Source organism: Cnephaeus nilssonii (assembly GCF_951640355.1).
Source record: "Cnephaeus nilssonii genome assembly, chromosome: 14".
Lineage (NCBI taxonomy): Eukaryota > Metazoa > Chordata > Mammalia > Chiroptera > Vespertilionidae > Cnephaeus > Cnephaeus nilssonii.
Window position 1 is genome coordinate 26,367,737 of NC_137085.1, and position 21,323 is coordinate 26,389,059.

The window sequence follows — 21,323 nt, forward strand, 5'->3', positions numbered from 1 at the left end:
TATTGTTGAAAGGAGAGGGAGTTGGCCCTGCTACTCTTGAGCCATCCATCCAGCCATCTCCTCTTGGTCCTCACTCCTCTCCACTGCACCCATGCTGATCAGCAGAAAGATGACAATAGTGCAGACCACACTTCCCATCCTGCCCCTTCTCTTAATTCCCTGCAAACCCATTGCTCAAGACTTAATGGATAGATAAAACTTTTCTCAAGGCTTGGGCCTATCAGAACTTTCAGTGTAAGAAAATACTTTAAATAGTATACAAAATATGACTTTTCCCTATAGCCCAAGGGGACATGCAGGAAAAAGAGTATTTTTCACCTTTGCAGAATATGTGCGAGGTTGTACCCAGTTGTTTGGTATTTCTCTGTAAGTCCTGTCATCCCTTGGGAAAGAAAGAGCACCTTCTTCTTCAGGCTCACATGAGCTCTACCCTTTATGGAAAATCTGGCCAGCAATCTAACCCCGGTGTTTTCTCAAAGTCCCCATTATTCATTTGAGATCAGTGTGGTTCTGGGTGGAGGGTTGGCAGCAGAATGGTCCAAGGTGGGCTCGGATCATCCACACAGATAGCTCTTCCATTTCCTTAGATAGTTTGCTGCCTGAATGACATGTCAGGGCACATCTTACTTCCCCATAGCATAAATCAAACACTCGGATGAGTATGCATGCTCACACCTCCCGAAGACAAATACAACTGTCCGGAGACAAGAGTGCAGTTAGGGAACGAGATCCTTCCCTAAATAAATGTGCAGTGATCTGCAGAGACTGTACCCCACAGTGGGCCCAGAGCTCCAGGCAACTAGGCTAAACCAAGTGAGTCCTCACTCTGTCTTGCCTCCAGCTCCAGCCGGACATCAGATTTCAGGGCAGGACATCTCTGCCATCCACTGTGAAACTGAAAGGGACCAACATGGGGCTTGACCCATATAATTCATAAACTGTCTTTGGAGTGAAATTTACTCATGCTTAGTAATTAAACAGCAAAGATGAACAATGAAAACAATTAAATTTTTTAAGAGAAGGCTGCTGAATCCTACTGGCTGCTGGAATCCTTGGAGAACATTCTACTCTCCACTGATTTTCCTGGGGATTATGAACAGACATCGGGTGGAATTTTGCCAACTCATATTACCTGGAGGAACTGTAAGAGTTACTCTTTATTATGTGCCAATTCTGGCTTATGCCCTCTTTATAATTGCCTACTTTAATTCTCACAAACAATCCTGAGGAGCAAGTATTGTTCTTACTATTTTTCTAAATAGGAGAATTGATGCTCAGAAGCACTCAATGACTGTCCAAGGTCATACTGATGCCAATATTTACTCTTGTCTGGCAAAAGCTGCAACTTAGTTTTTTTCCACATTACCTTATGCATTCTGAAGATTTCTCTGAAAAAGAAATGCAGCTTTATGGCTCCCACTTCAACCTGAGCTGTTAGTTTGGATCGACTTTTATGAAACAGACTGCTTTCCCTGATATTAGCAATATCCTTTTCAGGAAAACAAAAATCCTTATAAATTTTCCACCTGGGATTTTACCTCCATTATTTTATTTTCATTCCAGATGAGCTCCATGGTCATTCTTACAAGCTCCTCGGAAGTTAAAATCCATGATCAATCAATATGCAGACAAGAAAATAGAAACCAAGTCAGGCATTTCATAGGGAGATTAAGGCAGGGAACTGGTTGCAAGTTTGTTGGAAGGGATGGAGGAGCAAAACAGGTCAGTGCTGTCACTGGAGATAAGTATTCACGGAAACAGCCAAGCCCCTTGGCTGGAGGCACAAAAAGGGGCATAGTGTTGCCATTGCCTCTGCACACTGATCTCTCAGGTTCCTGCAACCACCCTCCTGCTGTTCTGGGGCGCCCCCCCCCCCCCCCCACACACACACACACTGGCCACTGAACAGGCAGCCAGGAGCACCTCCACATTGACAGTGCAGGGCTGCCTGGGCCCACAGACACCTGCAGTCACTCAGCTTTTGCTACTGCAACCGCAGCAGGGGAAAAAATAGATTTTCCCTTATGCATACTTTCTAATCTCCCATGAATGCTTCTCATTAGCAGAATCTAAGTGGAAACCAGCTGGCAAGGGATTCTGGGAAATGTGGTTTCTGGGTTTTGGGCCCCTGCAACACAGAGGAGGATACAGAGTGAGTATGGATTGTGAGCCAACAGATATCAGCCACCACCCCAGCCAGAGTTACCAGACTCCATTACTTTGGAATTTAATGCATCACATGGATTGATCCTCACTATAGCCCTGGGATCTCACATGGCAGAAGCTTAAGGAGAGTCACAGCATTTATATATACATAAAGGATACATGCGTGAGGAGAGAGAAAAATATTCCTGCTCAAGCGGGGGTTTAAGAAACCAAAGCCAGTGCAGCTGGCCTGGCTGAACTGCCCAGCACGTGAAGCTGGAGCAGTCCAGTTGCTGCGTGGGCTTCACTCAGACCATTGCCTCTGTCCCCACAGCCTCATCACTCAGACTCCTTCAGGTTGCAAAAAAGATATAGTCCCAGTGACCTTTGATGGCAAGTGTCTTAGGTTGGATTTCCCAGGAAACAGATTCTGAGACTAGCATACAGCAAGTTTATCAAGGAGTGTTCTCAGGAACAAAACTGGAAGGGAGGAAGTGCAGCAGGATCAAGCAGAGGGACACGTTGAAATGTGATGCAGCTGCAATCCCAGCCTCAGCCCCCCACGGGGACCTCTGGATCCCATGGTCCTTCACAGTTGTCCTGAATTGAGGTACAGGGCCTAGAATTATGTCCCTCACATTGACCATTGGATGTAGGCTGGCCCCCAGGAAGGGGCATAACCTTAATTGACACAGCTCCCTTTGAATGCAGGGCAACTCAGCAGCAGCCAGAATGTGCCTCCATCCTGATGGGGGCATCAGGGCAGCACACCAGGGCATCCACCGCTCAGTATGGGAGGCGTAGAGTGAAAGTTCACTGCTGCTCAGGCCACAGTGCTCAGCCACCTTGGCGATGCACTCTGAGCTGGCCACCACCCTAGCCTAAGCCACGGTCACCTCACATCTGGATTACCGGCTATAGAGCCTTCAGTTTCTCCACTCCCTCATTTTTGCCATGCTGCCATCCATTCTCTGCCTGACAGCCAGAGCAATCTTCCCAAATATTTACTCAGGTCATAGTACTAACTTGCTTAACCTCCCAACCCCTAGGCTCTTGGCTGCACTCCAGAGCCCTGCCGTGACCTCTAGGCGGAATGTGATCTGGCCTGCTTACCTCCCCGCTTCCTCACGCTGGCCCTTTTTCTTCCTTTGCCACCTGAGGGCCTTGCCCTACATGGTTTCCCCCTTTGTGTGGAGTATCTCCTTCTTACCATGCAGGCCTCAGCTCTTCTATCACCTCTGCAGTGAGGGCTTTCCTGACAGCACAATACATGTGTTTCCCTCACCCAGCCACTCCCTTTTTATTTTCTCACAGCACTCTTCACTAACTGAAATTTTCTTATTCATTCATTGGCAAACTTGTTTTGTCTTTTCTTCCTAATCAAATATAAAGCTCTCAAAAAAGCAGAATTAGGACCTATAAGAGTACCTGGCACAGGGTAGGAAAATACAGGGTGTCCCCCCCAAAAAATGTGTATGCACTTTAACAGCTGATAGCTCAATTTTAAAAGTGAAATGTATTTTAATAAACACTGCCTTTATAATTATTCAAGGTATATGTCTACATTTTTGGGATACCCTGTATTTGTGCAACATGGTGTGAATTGACCACCTTCAAATATGGAGGACCCCTATTGGGCAGAATTTCATGAAAATCACCTGATTAGATTCCTCACATCCAGTCTTAAAGAGGTTGACTTGGCTGGGACGATGGTCCCTGTCCTGTCAGCCATGGTCAGGGTAGCAGAATTGGCTTCAGTGGTCAAACCTAGCAGGTACCATGGTAACTCCTTCAGGAAAGAATCACATGATGCATCTTCCCCATAAGGGGCTTTTCAGAGTTTCTTGGCTCCTTCTGTGGTGCAGACCCTCAGTATAGCCAGTTACCCACCTGTGTGTCCATCGCGACTCAGTTACCACCATCAGAGTTCTCAGATCTCTCCCATGCTAGTTGGAATAGTGTGGTGCAAGAACTCAGCCTCCTGGGGGCTAATGTTTCTGAAAGAGGAGGACACCTTGGATAAAGACCCTACAGTTTAACCCTTTACCAGCTAAAATCATGCAATGTGGAAAATATCTTCCCAAGTGTTGGAAAGCTCCCTGGTGCTTAAAACATTTTTTCTTATTTCAGCTCTCTTCTATGAAACATCCTATCTAATAAAAGGCTAATATGCAAATTGTCCCCTTGGGAGTTCGACCACTCGCTATGACGTGTGCTGACCACCAGGGTGCAGCGCGGAACAAAGGAAGGCCCCAGCCGGCAGCCGGCAGCTGGGGGAAGGAAGACCCCGATCAGCCCCAATCACCAGCCAGGCCTAGGGACCCTACCCATGCACAAATTTCGTGCACCAGGCCTCGAGTTTTAAAATAAAAGTTAATACTGCCATTTACTGAGTACCTGTTGTAGATGAGGTGCCATGCTAGGTCCATAACTCAGACGCTGGCTTCTTTCCACTGCATCACCTGAAAAATTAAGGAGCTGGGAAGAACTGCTGTTAGTAAAAATGATTATTGTGAGTAAAATAATGATTGACTAATTAGTTCTGTTTAGAATGTAAAGGGGAGGGGGGATAAAAAAAGTAAAAGGAGATTCTTTCCTCTCCCCACCCCATACTCCATCCATCCTGTCCAAGCTTTGAATACTACTCCATATGCTTTTTAGTTTAACTAATAAGGATTCTGCAGGCTTTGTCCACATTTTATATCTAGAAGTCTGGAATTCTTCAAAGCTTGACAGGAGATGGGTGAAGTAGTTGGATCTCCACCTTTGTCAGACAAATGTCCTCCTTAGGGACCATGTCTGCATCTTTCCCACCCATGCAAAGTGGTCCATTTGCATAAAAATGATCCTTTTGAAAGATGTTCTGTGTTTGTCAGTCATCCCTAGAAATAGAATCACAGCTCCTGTCTCACCTTACACTGAAGTGTTTTCACACACCAGGGGATTGCTTACCAGCACCTAAATACAGAATTCAGTGGGCATGTCTCAAACTGATGGTCCTCACGCTGTCTTCAGGATTTCCAAAAGGTGCCAAAGTGGCCTTAGAATGTGTTTCTTGTTCTGAGAACAGGTTGAGTGATTTTCTCTTTGTGCCAAAAGCCTCAGGGCCTCAGACTTTGAGTTTCCACCAAGGGAAGATATTTTCTGGCACTTTCTCCTGAGAATTGAGCAGGCTCTGAAATTTTACCTGATGACGTAAGATCACAACTGTGAGAGTAAAGCAGTACACATTTAAGACCATTTCTTTTCCTGATATCTCATTAATGGAGAGATAGGAAAGAATTTATTTCTGGATCAGAAACAGCATGCTCTAGTGAAATAGCATGGACATTAAAATCAAACTCGAATTTGAACTCCAGCAGCTTACAGTGACCTTACATAAAGGGCATTACCTTCCTCAGTCAGTTGCTTAATTTGTTAAATCAGGATTATCCCCCTATTCACTCAAGCTTGTCACAAGATCCATTGATATAATGTGTGACAATTTCCTTGCCTGGTTGCAGAATTTTAGGTGAACCATAAATTGGCAAGGAGAGACCAGTGTCTCTTCATGTTCCCAGTTTGGTTAGCCCAGCATGTGGAACCCTTGTATCAGCCAACAAAGCCACTCACTGTCTTTAGCCCCCAGGTTCCCTAACGAGGGGTGCTCAGCTGCCTGTGACACTAGTCATGTCGCTGGCGCAAGAAGCTTAATTTTGTGCTGCCCCACTCAGGAAGAACTTACAAAAAATATCCTCTGTCCTTAATGAGAAATGCTAACTGACCTACAGCCCCCTTCTGCCAAATAGCCTCGGCAAAGCCACACATCTTAATGGGGCACAAAAGCAGTCAGGGCCAGGCTCCCTGGGCCCCACCCGTGCCTCTGTCTTTCCAGCACCCTGGAAGACCTTGTCCCAGGACGACACAGGGCATGTGGATGTTTAATAAATAGCTGTGCTGATAATGATGATGCATATCTCAGCTTTAATTCACATGTGTTAGTCCCATTATTGATTTTGTGCTCCTTAAATTAAACAGATAAAGTCACAGCCAGTTTAAAAACAATTAGTTTAATTTTGCATCTGTAGTCTAACAGGAATCTGTTTTTCCTCTAATATTAATAATTGCATTGTACAGTTAATGAATTTCAGTTGAGATCAGTAGTGTCTGAGCTAATATGGCATTTCTCCTTTGTTCTTGTTTGTTTGTTTTGCTTTGTTTTTAGGGTCAAGTTGTGTTCCGGAACGGGGAAAGAATGGGGACCATTAAATTTACTCAATTTCAAGGTAGGCTTTTTGATGCTTCTTCTTTCTACTTGATGAATTCTGTTTTCAGGGATGTTGTTTTATGCAATACAATACATCAAAACAAATGAAAGTATGATGTTCCAGATAAGAGAAATCAAAGTCAATAGAAAACACTTCTCTGTGAAAACAGTAGTTTCAACATATTTAGAATATTTTTTCTTTACTGTATTACTTTTCAGGCCCATTCAGTCTTCCCACATGACTCTGAGAAACTCCTGAAAGTAAGGGGGGAGGGGTAAGTCAGTTCCAATATTCTGAGAAAACTTACGTTGTTTTAGTTTTTGATATTCAGATTCTGAAGTTGAGAGAATAGCATAGTAAACCCATCACCCAGCTTCAACCATTATCAACATTTTGCCAATCTTGCTTTATCTTGACTCACCCTGTTACCCCTCTGTGTTTTTTCTGTAAATGTTTTAAAGCAGCTCTCAGACATTATCTCATTTCAATCTATAAATACTGCAGTATGCATTTCTACTAGACAATGACTTTTAAAAACATAACCACGATACTATTATCACACCTAAAGCATTTAACAACAATTGTTAATATCCTTTCATTCCCAGTCTATGTTCATTCTCCAGTTAGCTCAAAAATGTCTCTACAGTTGGTTTGTTAGAGAATCCACACAACGTCCACTCTTTGTATTTGGTTAATGTGTCTCTATAGTTTCTTTTAATCTATAATCACTACTTTTTTTTTAAAGACCCAGGTCATTTGTTGAACTTTTCTGCTGTCAGAGTTGGAAGGGACCTCAGAAATCATCCAGATTAAGTTTCTCATGTGATAAGGAGGATACAGGGGCCAGAGGGGCAGTGGCTTGTCAGAGTCCACAGGGCATCCATGAGGAGTAGGACTGGGTATTCCTCAAGGCAGACACCTCAGTTCAGCTCAGTATAGTCATTAGCAGGGTCATTAGCCAAAAGCACTAGATGATCATTCATCAGCATCTGGATGTTTCTGGAAGCTGTGCCTTCTGTGTCAACTCACTTTGAAATCCCAAAGTCATCCAGGGGAAAGCAAGAAATGAAATCAAGTTACTCAGATTCATTCAGACAAATCCCCACTGGATTCAGATCAATCAGGAGAGTTGTCCTTGGATGCTATCGCTCCGTAATGCAATCTTGTAGATTTACCCATTTGTCTTCCCGTGGCAGGTAATTGAAACACATGTCAGCTCTCTGACGTGCACAAAAGATGTAATTTTAGGCAAACGTAATTATTTTCCCATTTGTTAAGTCTTACTTCTTCATTGGTTGAACGAAGTAAGCATCTTGGCAAAGATACTTACTTTTTTTTTTTCTTGAGTGATTGCAACTAAATTCTCTTGTCACATTTCCAGTTCTCAAATTATATCATTCTAGGAGGATATTTTGTAAAATATTGATCGGCCAATCACAGCTACAAGTGCGTGCCAATTTTATTGCCTTTTCCCGATGTTAGGATTAGACACCAACTCCAGTGGCTGTTTTTAGGCATTTATAAGGAAAGCAGTGTAGCAAACAGTATTGAGGTGTGTTTGACTCACCTGAGTTCAAGTTGCTGTAGAACATCAGGCAAGTGACTTCACCTCCCTGAGCATTGATGTCCTCAAATAAGAATATAATCCTACCTTTCATCTTAGTATGTAGGATGAACTGGTTGAGATAATGCAGAGAAATATGTGCATATATTTCTTGCTCAGCAAGTAGTAGCAATTATGACTAGCACTTTGTCAAAAATTATGACACTTTTCAGGGGCAAATCCAGATTTCCTTGGTATGTTGAAACCCCATTGATGCCTTTTTGTCTGCCTACCCCTATAGCTGCTACCCACACATAACAATATGTAGGATGTCAGAAGGGGCAGGGCCTTAGAGATGATCTTATCTCCCTAATTCATGGTGTAAATGGGGAAACTGAGGCACGGGGAAGGGATATGTTTTCCCCAGGGACACACAGCTGATTAGTGGCAGTGGCAGCCACTGAGTGCTCACATGCACATGTATGCCTGAGTGTTCTCCCTTTGCCACACTTGTGTTCAGCTTTTATTGACTATTAGAGCTGGAAGATACTCCTATTTGCATGTTTTAAAAATAAACATTGATCCTATTGACAGAGGGATGCTGTGCTGGGGGCATCATGTTCACATCAGCACAATAGTGAGTTACCCAAATTCATAGGGTTTCAGAGGTGCCTTTTCTGCCAGGATGAAGAGAATTGAATATTGAATAGGCTGTCCAAGTCAGAGTTCAGGTTATCATCTCATTTCACAGAGGGGAAAGAAACTGAGGCCCTGAATGGCGAGTTCATTCCTTCTCTTCTCTGGGCTCATGCTTCCTCTCCCAGAAAGACTGGTCCAGACTCTCTCTTCTGGGACCTTCCAGGAATTTGCCCAGAGGCTATGCCTGTCCCCAGGGGTTACCAGTTCCTAAATTACCTCATGCCATTGACCTTGTAAATGGCTTCTGCGTGGAGTTACCATGTTATTTTCTGCCATTCCCTTCACACGCTCTCTCCCCCTTGCCTCACCCTCTTATTTAGAAGGGAGATTGGACAGCAGGGCTCACGACAGAGCTGACTCATAAGTAGCCAGCCCCAGCAGAGAGGGCTTCTTTTGCAAGATCTGTTTCTGGGCAAGACACTTCATTTCCCTAAGCCTCAGTCTTCTCCTCTAGACAATGGGATGGCATTAATGCCTGCCCTGCCTGCTTCCTGGGGCTGGGTTAAGGGCCAAATGAGATTTTGCTTTATAAACTCTAGTTGTGGGAACCTAATCACATTACTAGCATGCTGCCTGACTCCTGGCTGGCTCTTGGTAAATGCTTACTGAATTAGTTAGTGAGACAGCTTGTGGAAATTTAGGAACATCTTCATTTACTCATGGTTTCTCATGACTTAAGTCAAGGCAGAAAGTCTGGTAAACAGCAGTTAGCCTTGACAACAAAAATGTGAGCCAAAGCAAATTCATGATGGCAGCCATTGTTGTTCCAGGCAGAAGGACATTTTTTGCAAACGTAGGAGTGGTGAATAAACAGAACTATTCTAAACTACTGCGCCAGGGCTAACTCCATGGTCCCTCTTGAGACTGAGGCATTTTGAATCCAGAGGGGGTTTCAGAGCCTTAAGAATGATCTTCCTAATCCCCAGTTTCCCTCCATTTACTACATTTCCAAGGGTTCCCAGAGCCCTTACCTCCCATCAGGACAATCCTAGAGGGTAGGTGTGGTAGATTCCACCCATAATTCTTAGCATCCACATTTCCAGAATAAGTATCTTATTAAGAGAAGCAGATCAGATGTCCAGGGAATTAACGCTTCCAGGGGCAGCCCTGAGCCAGGGATGGATGAGAAATGGAGGACAAATTTCCCAGTGTCCTTTCCCCTTGGGTGGAAACTCCCAAGAACTTCAAGGTATGTTCTAGTCTGTCCCTAGATGTCAGCTGAGGACAGTCCCAATGGAATTGTGCCTCAGTTGCCTTCCCAGAAACCTGCTCATAATGTACGTTGTACTGGCTCCCTTCCCTTTCCTCTGTCGCCTCCCTGAACCCCTATCAGTGTATCCTAGGATCATCTTCCAAATAAATTACCTGCATTCTTGCCCTTGTCTCAGGCACTGTTCTAAGGGCGCTACCCATGGCTATAGGTAAGGCAGGTATTGTTATCCTGTTGGCCACACACCCTGGGTATAGTGGGACTGGCCTAAACCCCTTTCAACTCCAAGTTCAGAGTACCTCCCCCATGCCTTCGCTGACTTCCACTGAACTACGTTAGATGATGATGAATGCTAGAGAATTGGCCTTTTTTTTTTTTTTTCTCCTTATGAGAAGAAAGAATTCATGTTACTGCCAAAGTCTAAACATGGCTCAGAATTTGCAGCAGGGAAGGAAGTTGAGTGAAGCCATGATTAGAGGCTTATTTATGCTGTTCTTCGTGAAATCTAAGCATCTGTGCTCTAACTCACCATCCCTGCCTTCATTAGGCCTGTTTGTGAGAATCTTGGTGAATGGTGATGTGTTTGAATGTCTTACTGCTTCTGTGTCGCATAAAAGACTCAGACTTTGGAGTAGTTCAGCACTTGATTTGAAGGGATAGGGTCCTCTATCGCTCCAACAACAAAATTGTCATTCAGAATGTACCTAGTGAAATGTACGCTTGTCCTCCTCATTTGCAGACATTAATTACTGTTTGGTCTTTGGGGTAACAGATATGGTTCTATTCAGTGCAAATTTCCTGAGCATCTGCCAGGCGTTTTACCAAGTCCTCTAGAGGAAGCCAAGCCAAATAAGAAATGGTCCCTGCCCCCTTCCCTCCAGGGGTTTCATAATCTCTCTGGCCCAGTGCCAGTGCCTATAAAAGCAGGAAGATAATTTCCCAGAACCTACTAGAAAACTTTCAGAGCAAGTTTGACCCCAGTTTGAGTACCCTTTTCCTCTGTCGAGGCATGTGTTATAGCTCTCTTCACCAAGCCATGGGTCTGAAAAGGCCAGTTTGTCACTGCCACTCAACTTGATACAAGTAAGAGTGGAGACATAGTCCAGCAAACTGCAGGATACACGGGCAGGGATGTGGGTCAGCAAGAATGGAAAGACATATGTGAATGTCAGTTCTTTCAGGCTGAAAGTCTGATCCTGACCTTGACACTGACCCTGACCTTGACACCACCTCAGCCCTTATGATCCAGGACTTACCTTTTAGGAAGCCCAAGGCCTTGTGTTTCATTGAGCCTTAGAGTCTCCATGTTGAAGGGAGCCCTAGCTCTCCTTTATAGCATTAGCTCTGCTTGAATGCCTCCAGTGATGGGGAACTCATCTCCTATTATATGGAAAGTATGTGAGCTTTGAAGCAGGCGTGTCTAATAGTTAGTAGCTAGGCACTGTGGCTTAATTTCTCTGAGCCATCATTTCAGCATTTATTTAAAAACAGTAAAATCAAAGGTGATCATCTTCCTTGCCTTAGGAGGGATGGTGAAAATTCAGTGTCGTGAGGCTATGAATGTTCTTGGTTGGTGACTGTTGCAGAGAAGGGCCGTGGCAACTGTTGGCTTCCTCCTCCTCTCCTGGGCACTCTTGACAATGACCCAGATTTACTCCTTCCCAGAGTTTCTTGAGAAAAGTGCAGTCTTGCTTCACACTTTATCATTGGTTCATGAAAACTCTTCTGTTTGTTTATACTCTTATTTCCCTCATTTATTTTCAAACCCTATTCCTACTTCCCCCAGTGAAAGGCAACCATTCTAAGTGTTGAATGAGTGTGTTGTGTTTGTATCTGTTCTTGCAAGATGTAGTATATTACTGTTTGTGTAGATATTTTGAATTTACATCAATGCAACTGGATTACATATCTTTCCTGTTTCTTTTCCGCTCAGCACTTTGTTTTCTAAGATGCCTCCATGTTCCCGTGTGTACATCTAGCACATGGCTTTCATTGCTCACCCCATGGGGCACACCCACCCTGTACCCATCCACTCTCCCAGTGACAGACACCCAGGTCACCTCAACTCTCTGCCTTCACAAATAATGAGGGTCCTTGTACATGTGCCCTGAGAACCCAACTGGGCATTTTTAGGACAAATGCCCAAGAGGAGAATTGTTGGGTTGGAAGTTGTGTGTGAACACTGAACAGGCCTAAAATCTGCCAGATGGCTCTTTCAGTGAGTCACCGTGGCCGTCTCCACTCCCACCGGCGTGAGGATCCCTGTGCCCTTACCTCCCACCAACACTTGGTGTTCCAGACCTCTCATTTTTTTCCAGTCTAAAGGTATAAAGTAATATCATATTGTGGTTTTAGATATTATTTATTTGCTTACTAATGAGTTTGGCCATTTCTTCCTGTGCTTGTTAGACAGTTATTAATTGTCTGTTCTGATCCTTTGACCACTTTTATTCTGAGGGCACTGTATTTTTCTTGTTGATTTGCAAGAGTTCCTTATAGAGTCTAGATATCGGTCCCTTGTTGGCTTGAGGCTTTGCAAACATCTCTCATTTGGTCACTTGTCTATAAACATTAAGTCCTTGTTGAAAAGAAATTCTCAGTTTTGATGTGGTTAAATTCTTTTCTTTCTTTCTTTTTCCCTATGGTTTGGGCTTTTAAAGTTGCTTAACAATCATTTCCTGGCATCTGCATGCCAGATGATGCTGGGCACAGAGGATGCTGAGATAGCCAAGACGCAACCCCTGCCCTCAGGGAGCTCACAGTCCATTGGGAGCAGACACAGGACCCCAACTGGGTGTGATAACTGATGGCATTTAGAGGAGGGGCATTTGGCTCCACCCACCAGATTCTAGGAAGACTGCCTGGGAGAGGTGGCATCTGAGATGAATTCTGAAAGACCAGTTTCTCTAGTGAGAGTTAGCCAAGAAAAAGAGAGAAAAGGTGTTCTAGGTGCAGATAGCCTGTTGTATTTGTATGTGTCCTGTGTCCCCCCTCCCACCCCCCCTCCCCGGTACTTAGCTTTTGCCCCTGGGACAGTTTGAGTGAGTCAATGGACAAATCTGTCCTTGGCGGGGTCATTATACTCCTAGGGCATTTGGCCAATGTCCACTTGGCCTATTAAAAATCTCAAAACAAAGGCCAATGAAGTTAACTTATTAAAATTGTGACAGTGGCATGTTGTTTGTGAAGACAGAGAGACAAGTGTGTGAGGGGATCCGGGCCCAGGGACCTGCTTCCATCTACTCCCACCCCAGTGAGGGGAGCAACCCTGTAGGTTCTGTCCACAGTGACCAGACTGGGGTGGGGTGGACTTCCTGAGGAATGGCTGGCCATCCTGGAGGAGAGCAGAATCAAGGCCTGCAATTGCCATATTCTCATCTCTGAAGAACCGCCAGGAGCAGGAATTGATGTGATGTGCAACCCCTGGCAGAGCCGGGAGCTGTGCGGGGAAGCCTCAGGGAACAGCTTGCAGCTTAAAATGAGGAAGACCCTTCAGAGCAGTTGCTGAATCATCAACCAAGAGTTGGAAGCTATAGAGATCTCCCCAAGCAGCCCACTCACTTTAGCAAGACCCAGGCAGGGGATGGGACCCTCCCAGGGCTCCTTACATAGGTGAGGGCCAAAGCTTGGACCAACTCCAAGAGTCTGTCTTCCAGTCAGAGTCCTTTCTATCTGAGTTTAGGATTTTCTTAGGAGGGGCAGGAGTCCTAGAATCTTTGATTTTCATTGAGCCAAGGTCATCTTTTTTTTTAACTTCATAGTTATGCATTGAATCTGTTTGCAACAGCAGTTACATTTTAAAGTACATATACACCTTCCTCAGTTCAGATCTTGAGCCAGTTGAGGACCAATGGGCATTTGGGGGTGAGGGAGGTAGAGCCCCTGTAGCAGGATGTGGGGACCCAGCTAAAGCAGGAGACTGGTGACCCTCCATTGGTTCTGCCACCAGGTTGGTTGTGGTGCAGGCGGGAGGCAGAATCACTCTGTGATTGAAGCTATTTCCCTGCCCCCTCAGGAATGCTCTCAGGCCCACAGCCAGTGAATATTTTCAGACTGGACTTTTGGGGGAGAAGTCTAATTTTTACGAATGGGACCTATCATCCAAATCCAAATTTTGAAATAAAGAATGCACTTTTTTTAAGAGAACACTCCTTTTTTGCCCCACAACAAGGAACCAGTGCTATTCTGTGGGAAAGGGAGCTCTTTGTTTCACAGTATTTTTAGCCGCTGAGAACAGAAAGTGTCAGCTTGAAGGGCCCTCAGTGTAATCCAGTGGTTCTCAACTCTGGCTATGCATCAGGACCCACTTAGAGGACTTTTTAAAAATGTTTTTATTGATTTTAGAGAGAGAGGAAAGGAGAGGGACCGAGAGGTAGAAACATCAATGAGAGAAAAACATGGATTGACTGCCTCCTGGCATATCCCCCACTGGGCTTGAGCCTGAAACCCAGGCATGTGCCCTGAACCAGGAATCCAGCCAGTGACCTCTTGGTTCATAGGTCAGTGCTCAACCCGTGAGCAACTCCGGCCGGGCTAGAGGACCTTTAAAAATACTGCTACTCAGGATCCACCCCAAGAAGTTTCAATATAATAGGTCCAAGCTGGGACCAGTCATATGTATTTTCTAGAAGTTCTCCAGGTGACCCTAATCCCTAGGAATTCCTGCAGTGCAGTTTGCAGATGGAGAAACTGAGGCCCATAGTAAGGGAATGGGTCACACAGTGAGTCAGTGGCAACCTGCACAGAGCTTGTGGGGCAGACAGTCAGCCAGTAACAGACCCAGTGTCACAGCACCTCTCCCTCTGCTGGATACCCCAACCTCCCGGCCCCCAGTGTGCCTTTCTATCTGTCCACAGATCCCCTGTCCTCCGTCTGCAAGGCTCGTGTGTGTCTAAATGAGTGGTTAGCATTGTTTGCACAATGGAGTTACCAAGCAGCCCAAGACTTAACAGTTGAAAGTGCCGGTGCCCATCATAGTCCCCACCACCTGGGCCATGGTGAATGGAAGAACACAGGGGACACCAGCCTTCCACCTTCAGACCCCTGAGGGGCCTGGGCAGGGTGTGGGGAACAAGACTCTATGCTGCCCAGGGTGTCAGAGGCCAGACTTCAGGTTCTGCTCAGGAGCCAGCAGGCAGAAATCAGAAGGCCTGGGCACACCTGGGGCATGGCTCCAACACGAGGGGCTGAGCTCACAGCAAGTGGGTTACTGGGAGCGGGGAGCAGTACTCTGGGAATGCTTCCTGGAAGAGGTGGATAAAGTTTGGACCTCTGGTTTGGTAGACGGAGGGGAAAGCTCCCTTCCAAGCAGAGGGACCGTTGTGGGGAACCAGTGGCAGTAAGTAAACATAGGGAGTGTTTGGGGACCTAGCAGATGGCTCACAGTTACTTTCATCATGACTTAAATAACTCTAATTTATTGAACACTCACTATGAGTTAGGTCCCAAGCCAGAAATTGCCCGTATTCTCCTCTCTAGTTCTCATAGCCACTCTGAAAGTTCCCATTTTACATTTATAACCACAGCTTATAGGGTATGAGCCGGAAGGGAAGTGCCACCTGCAAATGGGAATGATTTTTAATTCCCTGCTAGGGCTGGATGAGGCTGCATCACTAAACTACAAGGTCAGTGATTATGAATTTTCTTCATCTTTGTATCTCCAGCCTCCAGCAAAGATGTCCAAGGCCACCTTGGTTGAGGATGAGGAAATAACCTAATCTTCCACCACCTACACTGCTGTTTTTGAAGGATTCTTTATGATGAAATACCCTGGGCTGGGCCCGGCATGCAGTAGGCACTCAATAAATGTGGGCTGAATGATCAGAAGCCCTGCTCAGTATGGGTGGTGAAAGTGCTCTGAATTCAGAACTGGGGGGTCCCAATTCCAGGCGTGCACTTAACTAACCTATGCGAGGCCCCTCCCTCAACTATACACTGGGGTTAGTTATGCCCAACTTATGGTTTGCTGTGGGCGTTAAATGCAAGAAGGTGTGAAGTGCCTGTGAGCCTCCAAGCACTGCTCCAGGGAGAGATTATGTGATTTTGGTCTTGGTGGGAGGCTGAGTATTATTTTGGTGCCATGGGGCATACAGCAGGGCCTAGGAGTCAGAGGGGTGGGCTGTGTGGCTGGGGGCCTGGAGGGCGGCCAGCCACACACTTCCCAGCTCCTAATGATTTATTCCGATCAGCCTGCATATTTCATGCACTGCCTCCCCACGCCAAATAAATAAATCAGGGCCTCCTTTTCTGAGGGGCAGGAGCTGCTTGGGGCTGAGACTTCAAAAGGCCTGAGCACGGATGCTGGAGCTCCCAGCAGGGTCTGCTAATGTGACATTTAGGAGTTAGGTGACCCAGGTATGCCACAGCCTCCTGCACAGTGTGAAACCCCTCAAATGATGAGGAGACCTTTGCGGGAGAAGGAAGTGACTCGTACAGCCCTGTTTTCCACCCATGGTCAAAGGAACGCAGGCAGAAGTGTGGCAGGTCTATGCAACTCCCTGTTTCATTTCCTAAATGTTTTTAAGGGACCAGCATGCACCTGCGTTTATGCAAAGAATTTCACTTACAGCCAGAGCCACTTCAGGCAGTTCCTCTGGGCACATGCGGGGTCTGCAGCTCCAGGACCCGCCTGCCCTGAAGGTGGGCATTCCTCTATGCAGTTAATATACTCAGGAGGCACAGGTGGCTTATGGGGTTGTCAGCTTGACATGGAACTGTCACCTCTCAGGGATCCCATGTATCTTAGTATCAGTGGGAGTCTGGGCAAAGCCACAACCTGCCCAGGCCTCAGTGTCCTTATCTATAAAGTGGAACTGAAACCACCTATTCCACTCAATTGTAAGAACTGAGAAGATGGCACATAAAGTTCCTAGCATAGACCCAGGCACACTGTGGGGCACCTCAGCCCCTGCCTGCCCACTCCCCAACTCTGTCAAAGTCTGCTCTGCCCTGGGGGCTCCTTCCTCTACTCCCACACTGGTTCCCTTTTGTTCTCTGCCTCTAACCCCACCTTTCCCTGCATCTGTTTTATCTGTGGTCGCCAATAGCCCACATACGCCAAATCTACTGACCCCCTGTCAAGGGGCTTGTTGGCCCAGGCTCTCGGTAGCATGTGACATTGCTGGCCAGCTCCATGGTGAAGTTGTCATTTTCTTTGGCTCCTACAATGCCCACTCTTTCCTGGCCTCCTGCTCCTGGCATCCTGGCCACTTCTTCCCAATCTCCTTGCAGTGTCCTTGCTCTGCCTGCCCCCCAGAGATTGGCGCTATCCCGGATTGTGTCCTTGGTCCCTTCACTTCTCAGCACTGTCCTCGGGGTGTCCTTCCTGCCCACTGCTCCACCTCCCAGCATGCTGATGACCCCAACTCCTCCCCAGCCCAGACTTCTCCCCCGCTCCAGAGCAAGGATCTCCCCCCGATAGGTGTCTCAGGCTGAGCACATTCAAACAGAAACATAACATCCTTTCCCCTCCTGGATTTCCCACTTAGGGAATGGCACCGGAGACCCCCAGTTCCCATCTTCCTCACCCATTGATCTCCCAATTGTCCAGATTTACCTGAGAAGAAGGAAACATTTGTCAAATCTAATTACTACTCTCCATTCCTCCTGCCCCGTCATCCTGGTCTAGTTGTCATTATAATTATCCCTGGCCATGTCCAAAACAATGCCCTAAACCAGCAATTTTCAACCTTTTCACCTCATGGCACACATAAACTAATTACTAAAAATCTGCAGCACACCAAAAATATATATATTTTTGCCAATCTGACAAAAAATAAGTATAATTTTGATTCATTCACCCTGGACAGCTATTGTTGTGTTGGCTGTTGTCATTTTTTTATTTGACAATCTAAGGGAAAAGAGGTCAGTGTCCCTGACTAAATAGTCAGGCATTGCATGTTTTAAAAATACTTGCTGAAAACCAGTTGAATATCACTGACCTAAACCCAACAACAGAATAGTATCTAGGATGAAGGACAATTTAAATGCACCACTAAGGTCTGAAAATACACCTGGACACGTGCATATGAAGAACACTGGGCTCAGTATCACACAGCAGAGCAATGTGTCCTCTGAAAGATGCTAATTCTACCTCAGAATATATCAATAGGTATATAATGTGCAGAATGAAGGAGGGGGTGGTGCTGACCAAATCATGCCTAAAGTGTGTTGGTCAGTCCTTGGGTCTACACTCTATCACACAGACAGTGATATTGTAGGGTGTGGCCCCAGGAGGGACCTGGATGAGGTGGGAAATAGAAATGATGTTTGCTAAGGTGGCGTGGGTGAAGAGTGTCGGCGGGGGGATGTTCTGTCTTTGTCTTCAATCTGTAGGCCTGCCTGGGGCAGAGGGAGTAGAGGTAGTCTGTGTGGTCCTAGAGGGCAGAGTCAGATGACAGGGAAAAGTTACAAAGAGAACATTCAGATCAATGACCAGGAAGGACTTGGTAACAGGCAGAGAATCCAGTTATAGGGGAGTGAGTTCCCCTTCTACACATGTACACAAAGGACAGTTGACAAGAGAGTGTGAGAGGGTGTTTGTTCTAGCCCAGATCAGATTGGAAGTTTTGTGATTCTACCTGGGGAAAGGAAAAGCCTGCAAGAATATAGCCAGGGCCTGTGGGGAGAGCAAGAGCTGAGAGAGGAGCACTCAGACCCAAACACAGGACTCAGATCTAACCAGCCACTCTCTATTGCTCCCCACAGACCGCAGGGAGGTGAAGGTGGGAGAATACAACGCTGTGGCTGACACGCTGGAGATCATCAACGACACCATTAGGTTCCAAGGTAAGGCAGGTGGCCTTCTTGGAGGAGGGGGTCTGCTCAGTTGCTCACAAGCTTGGATTATTATCTGAGGGTTTCGGACAAGCTCTCAGAGTCTTTGGCCTTGTGGGGAAGAGGGAACATCCTCTCCTGTCAACACATGCACTCACTCACTGAGCACAAGGTCCCCGTCACTCACATGGGGGCTGTATTCCAGCTCCTGGGATGGGTCACTGGAATTTGTATGAATGCTGGCTTTCACCAAAGCATCTGTTTAAACCAGAGGATGGCCAGGAATAATTCATTTTCAATGTGGCCCAGCTAAATCTAGCTCTGTCTTTTCCTCTGGGAAAGAATTTACTTTGGTTGATAATAGCGTCTCTCCACATGCTGCTCTTCCTGGAAGACCATTCCCTCAAATAATACTGCTTTTGTACAGCCTTCCCTGATTGCCCCCCAACCAAGCTTTTGGCTTTTATAGTTTTTTTCTCTGCCTTTACCATGGCCACTATCACTTTGTATTGAAATATCTAGGTTGTTGGACCATGAGCTCCCTGACTGGATCCTATTTGCTTTAAATTCCTGGCACTAGCCATAATCTGGCACAAGTTGAAGATTCAATGATATTTTATGAATACATGATTGATCAAGTGAGTGAATGAATAAATAAATGAGTGAACAGGTGAACATGTGAGCCACTGAACTAGTGGGTGGATGAATGAATGAGTGGGTGGATGGATGGATGGATGGATGGATGGATGGATGGATGGATGGGCGGGCGTATGGGCAGGCTTAACCAGTCTTAACCCTCAAATCCATTTTGCCATTAACAGCCAAAGTGCCTTTGCCATCATGTCATGCTGAAGATGCCCCACTTCTGCTCACAGCACTTCATGGTGTTCGTTGTGCACAACAAGAGGTCTTACTCCATGGTATTGCCCCCAAGACATCCATGAAAGGACACCTCCTCACTTCTCTGCCTTCTTTGTCAGATCTCCCCAACCAAACTGCTTACAGTTCCTCAAACATGCCATATATCACCATGTCTTTGCCTCTGCCGGGTTCTCTGCCCAAAATGCCCTTTCTTCCTTGACTTCCTGGTGAAAGCTAACTACTCATCTTCCTTTCTGTAGCCCTTCCTGACTCCATCAGGCAGAACTACACTCTGCTTCCTGCTTCCTGCTCAGGCCTCCCTCTAGACGCTGTCATTGGAGGCAGTTTACATAATGTGAGAGCACAGTCTTCAGAGTTGGGCAGATATGGGTTCAAATTCTGCCAGATTTGCCATTTACTAGCTGTAAAAGCTACTTAACACCTAGAAACCTGTTGCCAAACCCACTCCACTCACCAAAATGGGAATAATCTCTTCTACTCATGAGATTGTTGTGTGGATCAAATAAGAAAACCTCTATAAAGTGCTTAGCCCATGGTAAGCATTCGGTAAATATTACTGCTTATGGTTGCCTTTTTCTCCTTACATAGCTAATGTGTAAGTTCCTTGAGGACAGGGACTTTGTTTTGTTTATCTTTGAATCGCTGGTACCCAGCACTGGGCCTTATAGATGGAAGATGATTATTAATGATGTTGACCATCAATAATGATGATGAGTGAAGGAATAGTGATGGATGGAGAAATAATGAAAAATGGATGAATAATGAATGGATGGACCACATGAGTAGCAAGAAAGAAAATTCAGGGCTGCTGCTATTAGTAACACTTCTGACAAGTTGTTACCATTTGGCTTCCATAATGTCTCAGTTAAGATGCACAGGTGGGGAGGTGCCATTTCGGGGGAAGAGAGGGTGGAGTGAGGAGGAGGAGCTGTTGTCAAGTTTCTGAAGTTGTTTCTACACAAACAGCTTGTGGTCATAGTCATTGTGTAACCCTTTCTCGGTGCCCAGAGAGTGGCTTGTTTCCAGCCAAGAACTCATGGGCACCCCTAAGATGGCTCTTGTATTAGGGATCCAGAAGTCACCTGAGCCAGCCTAATACAGCCCAGGCTACAGGTGGGGGGAGAGGGGAGGTAAATAGGGAGGGTGAGGAAGTTTCCAGATGTTGCGCTTTCACTGGAAGCAACAAATGGTGTTACCTCCGTCACCTTGTGTCTGCTTTTGCCCTGACTTTTAGTCCTTGGAGCCACTCCTTATAAAAGTCTGTTTACTTGGAATTGCTTAACACTTTACATTAACCATGCCAGCAGGTTCCTAGCTGCTTTCCAACCTGGCAGCTTCCCTAGGCTGTTTAGATGTTCAAAGACCTCTTATCCACTGAATGTTTCCAAACACATTTCAACTTGCTGTCAAAGTTTTGAAGCACAGATGTTTGGGGGAGCCCTAAACCCTAAAAGCGATATCTGCCCATCCTGTTTGTCTCTTGGGAAGGGAGGCATAATGTAGGCTGGCACCCATGGCACATGGTGGGGGGACTCATAGTGACCCCTGGTGGGTCCCCCAAGCACCTGGCTGATTCCACACATGAGGGAAAAGCCCCAACATTATTTCACAGTCCTACAGCAGAAACCTGACCCAAAACAGCAGCTGAGAAAGAGGATTGGCAAGAAGTAGGTTGGAGTCGGGTGCCCCTGCATTTGTCCTCCGAAGCCTGCCTGTACCTGGTAAAACTAAAACGGGACAATTGTGCCACCTTCTATAAAGATGAGTCTGCTCAGCCTCCCTTGGGGCTCCCCTAGGTTCCTGTGCCCTTGAAGAATGAGCA

General features: G+C 46.0%; 1 protein-coding gene across 1 annotated transcript in view; it reads left to right on the forward strand.

Moving 5' to 3' along the window:
• The window catches only part of GABBR2 (gamma-aminobutyric acid type B receptor subunit 2), a 315,641-nt gene that overhangs the window by 212,661 nt on the left and 81,657 nt on the right, over positions 1 to 21,323 (forward strand). The window contains exons 8-9 of the mRNA XM_079789934.1: positions 6,350 to 6,410; positions 18,551 to 18,631. Coding sequence (XP_079646060.1) covers positions 6,350 to 6,410; positions 18,551 to 18,631 — 142 coding nt within the window. The remainder of the gene's footprint in view (positions 1 to 6,349; positions 6,411 to 18,550; positions 18,632 to 21,323) is intronic.